At 50.3% G+C, this 10,245-nt stretch overlaps 1 protein-coding gene across 1 annotated transcript; it reads left to right on the top strand.

The window, feature by feature from the left end:
- Positions 1 to 1,128: 1,128 nt before the first annotated feature.
- Positions 1,129 to 9,983, top strand: PAIP2 (poly(A) binding protein interacting protein 2). Its single transcript, XM_071759108.1, has 4 exons — positions 1,129 to 1,264; positions 5,254 to 5,413; positions 7,593 to 7,772; positions 8,797 to 9,983. Exons 2-4 carry the CDS (start codon positions 5,276 to 5,278, stop codon positions 8,860 to 8,862), a joined length of 384 nt encoding a protein of 127 aa, XP_071615209.1. The 5' UTR covers positions 1,129 to 1,264; positions 5,254 to 5,275; the 3' UTR covers positions 8,863 to 9,983.
- Positions 9,984 to 10,245: the final 262 nt, after the last annotated feature.

Below are 10,245 nucleotides of genomic sequence, written 5' to 3'. Positions count from 1 at the left end.
GTACTTGGAGCCCCACTTGTTTATGGTGACACTTGTCATCCATGGCTCCAAAAGGCTGCTGAGTTCATCAGCCAAGCAGGGGACCTGTTCCCAGCACTCACTCAGTGTCTGGCAGTCATCCCCTTTCTCTCTAAAAGTAGTAGATAAAAATTTATCTTGAAGGTCTCCTCCTCCAAGGATTTTAACAGTTTCCTGACACCGTGCAGTTTAAGATTATTGTACTGCAATATTACAGCTTTGAAGGATTTGTTTTCAAAGTAGCTTTTCCTGCATCTTAAATAGCTGTGCAGTTCAGTGAGCGTGGAGCTTCTGTCCTCAGCCTCTTGTAAATGCTGTGTAACTGCTGGGGATTAAACTGGAGGAGGATGCTACATCAAGCTTAGTGGCTAAACATAAAGCATTCCCTGGAGTAAAATTCAGCTGCAGGGTCAAAATCTCCCCCTCTGGGGGATGTTGGAGGCCTGGGGCTCATGACCCCTCACTGTATCTGAGACTTCACACCTGGAATGTCCTTTTATACCTCTGGAAGGTCAGACCTCATCTGCTTCTGCCCGCTGTGGGCATGCAAAGGGCAAGAGGGAATTCATGCCTTAAACTTCTGATGCAAAAAAGGCAGGGGAATAACTGGATTGGGGGAAGAGACCAGGCACCTCCCGATGAGGGGTCCTGCCCCAGCAGTTACCCGGGGGAGATAATTGTGTGTAACGGGGCCAGGGAAGTCACGCAGAGCCTGAGGCTGAGCTGGGAAGTGTCAGAGAAGCTCTGCAATTCCCATGCCGGAGCCCCGGGGGCACACACAGCCCGGCAGCTTGGTGCGGTGCTGCTGCTCCTGTTACCATCAGCACCACAGCTCCCTTCGGGCCCTCCCCGCACCGCTCCCGTCCCGTCCCGTCCCGTCCCGTCCCGTCCCGTCCCGTCCCGTCCCGTCCCGTCCCGTCCGCCACAAGATGGAGGCTGCCCGGGACTACACTTCCCGGCGTGCCCCGCGCCACCGCGCGAAATGGCAGCCAGGGAGACCTGGGCAGAACTACAGCCCCCGGCATGCCCCGCGCTTCCGCCGCTTCCGGGGGAGGGAGGGCGGGCTCTATGAGGTCACGCAGGTACCGGAAGTGATTTCACATCCGGCGGGTTGCGGCGCAGGGAGGGAGCGGAGCGGGGCGGCGGGCGGGGAGCGCAGGCGGCAGCCAGCGGGGAGGAGGCAGCGGCGGCAGCGGAGCAGCTGGGACCCGGCGTGCGCACCCGCGGCCCTTCCCTCAGCGCGCAGGTGAGGAGGTGCGGCGGGCGCGCAGCCCCGGGCCGCTGCTGGCAGCGCGCAGGTCGGAGGGAGCCGCCCCTTCCCCTCAGGCGGCGCCGGGCGGGACCCCCCCCCACCTCCCCCCGCCAAAGCCCCCGGTGGCGGGGCCGCCCCGTGGCGCCGTCCTTATTGTCTGCAGCTCCATCCGGGTCCTGCGGCGGGGGGGGGTGCGGGGCGGCGCGGGGCCTGACGGGACGGAGCCCCCGCCGCGGGGGCGGCCCTTGCGGGGAACAAAGCGGGAGCGGGGCGGGGCCGGGGGCTGCGGGCCGGGGCCTCACCGCCCTGCACAGCCCCCGCACAGCCCCCTCACCGCCATCACCGCGGTGGGGCCTGCGGAGCGGAGCTGCTGCCGCCGCCTTCCCCCTTCCCGCTGCAGCCGGGCGGCTCCGCCGGGCTCGGGGCTCTCCTGCTGCCCCAGGGCCCCGGGACCCAGCCGGGCTGCACGGCTGCCGGGGGCTCTGCTCCTCACCACCAGCTGGGGGTTTTTCTGGGAGCCTGGGTGCTGGCAGGCTGTGAAGTCCCGCGCAGCGCCTTGAGGTGTTTGTGTCGGAGAGCGCTGGCATCCCGCGGGATGGGATTGAGAAATCCACTTGTTCCCCGGTGTGTAATCGCTTTACTTGATAACCGCCGCTTGCTAATCGAGTTAGATAACGAGAAACAAGGCCGGCCCTCCTGACTCGCTCGTCGCTCATTAATAAACAAATAACACCCTTCCCTGCGGTCCAGAGCATTGCAACAGCTCCCCTTCAACTTCAGCTGATAAAATCCCGGTGTCCTGCTTGCTGTGCTCTGTTGCTGTTGGACACTTATCTTTAATGTTATTTCTCTATTTTTATTTCTGATCAGGGGTAAGGAGCTGGGGTTTCCTGTGAGGAATCAGGCCCCTTGACCTTACCTTCCAAAGCAGGCATTGGATAATCTCCTTCCGTGATCGGGGTTTAAATGCAAAATCTTCAGTCACAAAGCTTTGAGTATTCGTGGTGGTTGCTGTAGGGCTCTTTGTTGCTATAAATGCTGCAGAATTCAGAGATATGGGTAGATTAATGAACCTTGAAGGTGTTCTGGGGTAACAAGTTCCATGCTTCATACAGGAAGCACTTTGAGTTAGCTGCAAGTCCTGGCATTACAGGATTTTTAATTTCTGTGTTCATTCCTAAGGTCAAAAATCCTAATGTTTAGTGTTTCTCCTTATGCACAGACACTGCTCTTCCTGCATCACCCCCAGAGTCTGTGAATAACTTGGGTTGAGGTCTGCAGTCTTGCCACTGTGGCAGAATTCTTTGTTTTCTGTTCCATAGCACTACTAATATTACATTCCTTGTTCTTGTGTAAGGAGTTCTGAGATCCACTTGCTTCCCACCTACTCCCAGATGGAGAAATGTTATTTTTAATCACAGCAGCAGTGTTGCCTGTCACTGGGGCTTGTTTTCTGCAGCAGCCTTCTTACATTGTGATGGGTTTTTTTTGGTTTTGCAAGACTAAATTGCCATTTGGCTCTTTTCCTCAGAACTGCCTGTAGCTCATGACTAAAAAATCCCTCTGTCTGATACTGGTGAAAGGAGATGAACCTTGTCCTGGCAGAGGAGCTCAGGAACCCAGCTGCTTTGTGTCTGGAGTGGGGGAAATGGGAAGCTCCCTGGTACACACTGTGTTTTATTACCAGTTGCAGAAAATCAAATTACAAGGAGTGGTGTTGAGTGGCCTGGGGCTTCCTGGGCTGCTCACACAGGGTAAGTGTGTGCTGGCAACGTTTTTCCTGTGGGAAAGCATGAGAGGACTCCAGGCTTCATCAGATAAAACTTCAGGTTGAGCCTCCATGTTCCTTGGAGGTAATTAACCCCCCTCATCCCTCAGCAGGAATGGAAAAAGTTGTTGCAGTCCAGGTGTGGAGCACTGAGCTGCTCTTCCCTCCCTCCTAAGGCAGATGGCTCATGTTCTGCAGGAAGGTTTGAGAAATGGGTTCCACAAATGAACCTTCCAAGCTTTTACACAGCCAAGGGGGGGTTAGTTGTTAATTTCAGCTTTCTGGGCTTGTCTGGCCCAGTCCTCATCGTGCAGAAGTTCCCTGGAATTTGGCTCTGCAGAGTTACCCACCTGGACACTGTGCAGGAAGCCCAGTGGAACATTAATACCCAGATTCACTACACACACACACACAAAAAGTGAACACACAAGGAAAAAAAAAAAAAAAGAAATTTTTTTTAGGCTGTAAGGTATTTTATTTCTTTTACTCTAATAGCTTGTGAACAGCTGAAGCTGCTCAAAGCAGTTTCAAGCCTGAACGGGGGTGTTGGGTGCAGTGTCCTTTCCTGTCTGGTGTTAAACACTGCCAGTGATCCTTTGTGGGGCTGTTTGGACAGAACATCAAACAGAACCTGTTTGCTCCTGCTGGAATACCCGGGCTCTGCTCTCATTTCTTGTACTTCCTGGGGAGCTCCAGACACTTCCGCACTTGGATGTGACTTTGGTTTCAAAACCTTGAGCAGAGCAAACCAGGCAAGCTCCTTTTCTCTTTGTGCTTTCCTTAATTGATCCTCTGGCTGCCACAAGCCTTTCACCTGCTATTATCAAGAATACCTTTTGAACCAAAACTTGCTTTAATTCCCTAGATAATGGGACCAACTGGAATATAAAGGGAAAAGAGGAGCTGCTGCATGGCAAGCCCTTGTACTGCAGGAACAATGGGGTTATATTTTGGTACCCTGCTCTCCAAATAAGTCACTTTTTGATATGCAGCCAGTGAGCTAAAACACTGGTTTGGGAGTAAAATGAAAAGATTTTTGCTCGCTGCTTGATCATTCCAGTGTGACTTTGTAGCACTAGAAAAGCATTCAGGTTTGAATATTTTTTTTTTTTTTTTGCACATTACCTCATGTGTTTTGTATAATGTTAAAAAAAGCCCCAACAAAACTGGCAATATTGGTATCTAAAAATACTCAGCATTCCCAGTAGTGATACCTGAGCTTAAGGGTGGTGCAGGAGTGACAGCAGCACTGTCTCATTTGGTGTACAGCACAAAGAGATTTTTGGTTAGGACCTGAGCCCTGGGCAGGTTCTGAGCTGGCAGTCACAAGCTCCATGCAGGCTGCAGTGCCATTCCCACCAGGTGGAGGGTCTGTCCTAGTTCTGGTGCTGGTGAGGTGGGACAGAACGTGCTCACCCACTGTGCCTCTCTTCTTGGAGCTGAGGCTGGTGTGATCCCACCCATGGTGGACTCACAGAGGTGTTGGGTGTTCTCCAGCTGTGACTCAGTCCTTATTAATGATGTGGGCTGAGAGGTGAGCACCTCCTCCTCTGCCTTGTGAGGATGTCTTCACCTGCAGCTTCCCAATCAGTGAGCTTTTGTTAATGAGGTAGCTGTAAGAGCTGTTGTGCCAGCCTGGCTTTGAGAGGAGTTGGTGCCTAGTGGTTTCTGCCTCGCTTGCCAGGCTTCCCAGCAGGGAAAAGGCCATGGAAGTTGGTTCATGTGATCACAAAGAACATCCCAGAACTGAGTTTGGATAGATTTGGGAAGCCACACCAAGTTTCCCCTACCATGGGTGTCCTTGGAAATGCCCCTGGCCTGTTGCCCACCACATCTGAAGCAGTGAGACACCGGGCAGGTCCCTCCCAGGGGGCCTTGTTGGAAGTCAGGTGGTTAAAGTATTTTAGAAAACAGTTTTTGCTTTGGTTTCTTGAACCTTGTCTTAAATATTTTCCCACTGGCAAGCACACACACTTGTTTTGGTTTGGCTTTTTTTTCCTGTGACTTCCATTGCTCCCTGTGCTTGGCATTTGCTGATCTGGGGAGGTTTAATTGGGGAAATACTTTGTCACTCGCTCCGTGACCCTCTCACTTGTTGCCATGTGCTGAGCTACTCTGCTCCCATCCTGGTGAGGCCACCTGGAGCAGGTTCTTTGGGCCAGGCTGAGCAGCAGGGACTCTGCACCCCTCCAGCAGCTTCCTTTCTGCCTTGCAGGCTTCCAGTCCACGGCGCAGCCATGAAAGATCCAAGTCGCAGCAGCACGAGCCCCAGCATCATCAGTGAGGATGTGATTATCAATGGTCACTCCCATGAGGATGACAACCCCTTTGCTGAGTACATGTGGATGGAAAACGAAGAGGAGTTCAACAGGCAGGCAAGTCACCTCCCCTGGGAATGTCTCCTGGGGTGCCTCTGCCATTGTTCTAGCTGCAGGGAGGGCAGCTGTGGCTTAGCAGCCAGGAGGCAGGACTGGGGGTCCTCAAGAGGTGGGGATAGGCTTCCAGAAATAATGGGGGGACAGACAGATCTCCCTTCCTCTGTCAAGAGATGCCTGTTTTCTGTAAGCTTGGTGGAAAATACAGAAAGTGGGGCACGCTGTAATTCATCCCATTGATTCCTTCCTTCTGCAGGAGGGAGGGGAGAAGGAGTTGACAGGTTTAGGTGGCAGCTTGGGAGGGAAGGCCCTGCAGGGGCTGTGCATGTGCTGGCATGCTGGCTGCTGCAGCTCTGACCTGGATACCTGCAGGTACCAACCTGCCTTGTCAACAGGGCTGCTGCTCCCATGGGAGCTGCTGAAGGGAGCTGCTGGGTGACAGTCCTCGTGTTGCCTAATGCTTAGTGTCTCACAGCTGGATTTGGCAAGCAGGTTGGAAGAAGCCTCGAGCCTTGACTTCATCTGACATCTGGATGCAGTTTGTTCTCCCTGGGGAAGCTGGAAACAGCCTTTTCTCTTTCATTTCTTCATCAAAACTTGCACTTTGTACTGTAGGAGCTGCTTTCTCTGTGCTCCCACAGGGGGTGGCTGTGCCAAGTCAGAGCTCCTGGAACAGGATCCAGCTGCTGTGCTCTCCTCAGGGTGCAGCAGGGCCCAGAGCTGATCTGAAACTCAGGTTGCTCACAAAATGTAAATTCTCTTGTTGCACACACCAGGAGGGTCTGGGTGTCCTTTTCTCTCTGGTGGGTTTTCCCTCCTGGGGGAGCTCTGCTGTAGCTGATGTACAGGATATGGAGTTCCTGGGGAAGGAGCTGAGAGTTGTGCCATGAATAAACTGAGGTTTTTCAGGTGCATTTTCAGAGAGGAAAGATGGGAGCCTGAGGGGAGAACAGTCTTGATCAGGCAGCCTGGTCATCTGCTGCTGCAGGCACAAACCTCTGTGGGAACCTGAAAAAGTTACATTTGGACACGAAAATACCATCAAGCAATATTAATTTCAAGACATTTGAGGAATTAAATGTGATTTACTGCTTCTGGAGCTGCCATTGGAGATTCCTGTCCTTGCTGAGCTGTTTTTCTGGGAAAATGACTAAGCAGGTGTTTTGTAGGGGGGTTTGTCTGGACAGTGGCTTAGAGCATGCAGTGGTGAGTCCCCTGCTCCCCAAAGCTGTGCATCCTGAGCAGCAAACAAGTGAGCTGCTGAGTGTGTTTGCCCCATGCACCAGGGACCTAGATTTTACTCTTAAACTGTTTTGATTTGGTATTAGTGGTGTGGAACTGCATTTCCACTCTCAGATCCAGTACATGTTCCAATTTCAGACTGAAGGCTGGATTGGAAAACTTGTCAGAGCTTTTACTCAGTGAACTTTTAAATCTGTCCTGAATAATTTTTCTGTTCCCCTGTTCCTCACAGCAGCTTCTATGTCCCTGCTTTCCACTTTCAAGTACTGTGATGCAGGACATGGAAAAATTGTCAGGATGAACTCCCTCCAAAGGTTGTTTACTGAACAACCAAGCAAAACTTTCCTTTAGTCCTTGGAGTGCCTGTCAGTTCTGCATCAGTTGATTTATCCTGTGCATAGAACAGTAGATCAGTTCCTCACAGCTGCTGAGATCAAGTGGAGCCCCTTTTGAGAGCTGCTCTGGGTGAGCACATCACGTACAGCCCAGGAGGTGCTGCTTGCTCCCCATCCCAAGTGACAGGCAGTGGCTGTTGCCTTCCCAGGACACTTTCCCAGGCAGTGTGCCTGGCTCTGTGTGTTGTCCCTGAGCCTTTCCTCACACTGAGTTCAGTCCATAGGACTTGATACAACTGAAATTTTCACTTGGAACCAGCAGTTTCCTTCCCTTAGAGCTCACAACAAGCTGTGACAGAAAGAAGAGTTTGGTCTGGGGATTCCCTGCCATTCCCTTTTAGCTGCAGCCCAAGTTCCTCCAACAAAGCACTTCCCCACATTAACCAGTCAAGGCTGCTTGTCATCCTGCAGCACCAGCGTGGGGTTCTGCTGGAAGTTCTGTTGCATGGCTAGGAAGAAGGTCAGCAGGGTGCACAGCCCTTGGAAGGAAGACACAAGCTCTCAGTAACTTGTTGATGAAGCAGTTTCTTCTTCTTGTGTAGATCGAAGAGGAGTTGTGGGAAGAGGAGTTCATTGAGCGCTGCTTCCAGGAGATGCTGGAGGAGGAGGAGGAGCATGAATGGTTTATTCCAGCCCGTGACCTCCCACAAACAATGGATCAGATCCAGGACCAGTTCAATGACCTTGTTATCAGTGACAGCTCATCTCTGGAGGACCTGGTGGTAAATTCAGTCTCTCATCCTAACACTTGACATCCCTCTCTCTCCCTCTCTCTCCAAGGCTGGTTTTTGTTGCTGATAATGGCAAAGGAAAATCCTTTACACATAGGCCAGAGACTCTTAAAGTGTGGTGGAGGGGGAAATGTGGAACTTGTTGGGTAAGGGATGTTTCCCCCAGTGACATGACCTGTTTGGTGTAGTTTTCTTCATGGCCACACACTGCTTTCCCAGCCCCTGGCATCAGTTCCAGAGGGTTTGGGTGTGCACAGCATGTTAGGAAGGAGAGGCTGTGAGGTGCCCCTGGGTGACAGGGCTGCAGGAGCTGCATTCAGCACCTGTCAGCAGCTTGGTACAAGCCATGTCCTCAGCTCTGGTGTGGATCATACAAGCCATACTGGATCTCTGTAGAAATCCCGAGGATGAGGGGAAGCAGGAAACTATTATTTCCCTCTTTCTTGCTGTGTGACTCGTGCCCAGAGATGAACTAAAAGGGAAGGGCAGTGTGTATGTATTTTCCCTAACAAAATACAGCCTACAAACCCCACATCATTGTGTCACACTGCTGCTGTGAAGCTCGGACACAAACCTCTGCTTTTCGGAGCTTAAGCAGCTCCAGGCAGCAGTTTTAGACTCAGTTAAGAACACAAAAGCCTAGTCCTCCATTTCTTGATGACCAAGATCTCATTTTGGAGGTGCTGGCTGCCCCACCCTGGAACTGCAGGGTGTTGTGGAGCTTAGAGAGTGGATGAGATACAAATTCTAAAAAATCAGCTCACTGCTTGTGTGTTAAATTCCCAGTTCCTGCACCGAGTCTCCCCTTGCTCAAATAAGCAACATCTAAAAACCTCCTGTCAAGTTTTCAGCAGCTCAACTTCAGAAAAAGCTATTCCAGCAGGAAGCAAAGTTGCTGTATTTTGTTGCATGCCTGACTGTTACTCTCCATCTGTAACACCTAGAACTGTATTCAGCTTGAAAATCGAAGATAAAAATATTGATTCAACTGCACTTCTCTTTCTCCCTTCCTCAGGTCAAGAGTAACCTGAATCCAAACGCAAAGGAGTTTGTTCCTGGGGTGAAGTACTTAAATATTTGAGTAGACTGGGCCCTCTCTTGGTGGATGTAGCACAATTTCCACACTGTGAAGCCAGTATTAGAAGATTTAATTGTAAAAGCTCTCTCTTCTTGTCACTGTGTTACACTTATGCATTGCCAAAGTTTTGTTAGTCTTGCATGCTCAATTAAAGTGCTGAGACTGTTACTAAGTAAATCTGTCAAAAGTTTAATGGAAACATAATTGGGCCCTGGCTCTCTGCGAAGGGGACAGTGAGGTAAGAAGCACCAGTCAAGTTGAGACCAAGTTGAGACCAAGTACCACGTTTATAAAACCTTCTGCAGACTCTGTCTTTCTAAACAGGACTGGGAATTTGCTAAGGATGGTCTGTTTTTAACTCAAGATGTGTTAACTGGTGCTAGCTTGCACCTGATAATGCCTTAACTTCAAAGTGAAAGCAAGGAGATCTGATTGTTATGCAAATTAGCTAACTTTCCTTTGAAACACCGGTGTTGTTACTAATGTTAATTTTTTTTTTCCCCTTAAAAAGAAACAAACAACAAAACAAAACCTTCATGCTCTTTTTGAGCAGCATGAGCTTTAACAGGAGTTTTGCAGCAGACCTGTACAGAGTCGTAGATCTCAGCTACCCAACTAACACCCAGCCAGGGGAAGGAGTTCCCCTGTGTACCTTGCAGTGTGTTACCCTGCTAGAAACCCTTCCCTTCCCCATCAGGTGAGAGGAGCTGTGAGTTTCATCACCGTTTCTTCCCACAGCCCCAGGTGTACATAGCTCTGCCTATGTAACTTTTAGCAGACAACTTTATCATAGCTGGATTTAACCAAGGAAACCCTCGCATTAGTGATTTGAGTGGTGCTTTTCCCTTGCTTTGTTTAATCATCACTACACGATAGTCTACAGCACAATGAATTTATTTTTTTTCGTTGGGTTTTATTGTTGTTTTTTTTTTTAATTTTTTTTTTGGTTGGTTTTTTTTTTTTCCTTTTAATAAAGCTAGAACAGTTTTGGCTTCTTAAACTTCATATTCGGGTAGGTTAAGCTGCCATACGTGTTCAGTGTGAATAGTGTTTAAGTTGAAAATATTGTAAAAAAATTATATTTTTTCAAAAATATTTAAAAAAATAAATAATAGTAGAACTGAGGTGGTGGCTGTCTCGTGATTGTGCGTCTCACGTGGCAACTCCTGCAGAGGAGAGGGGTGACATGATGGGTGCAGTGCCTGTTTGCAATACATAGCACAAAATATTCCTTGGAGGGTGGGCTCCAGCTGCTCTTTCCCTTCTTGTTGATGCCTTTGCCTGGGAATATTTTCCTTCCTTCTCCAGGCTGCTAATCCCAGTCCAGCCCCTGGGCTGGTGGCACTATATAAAGCCACCAGCTGCCTTTGGCACTGCAGGAGGGTG

Source organism: Heliangelus exortis, chromosome 15 (assembly GCF_036169615.1).
Source record: "Heliangelus exortis chromosome 15, bHelExo1.hap1, whole genome shotgun sequence".
Classification (NCBI taxonomy): Eukaryota; Metazoa; Chordata; class Aves; order Apodiformes; family Trochilidae; genus Heliangelus; species Heliangelus exortis.
This window is presented reverse-complemented; position numbering and strand designations above follow the sequence as displayed.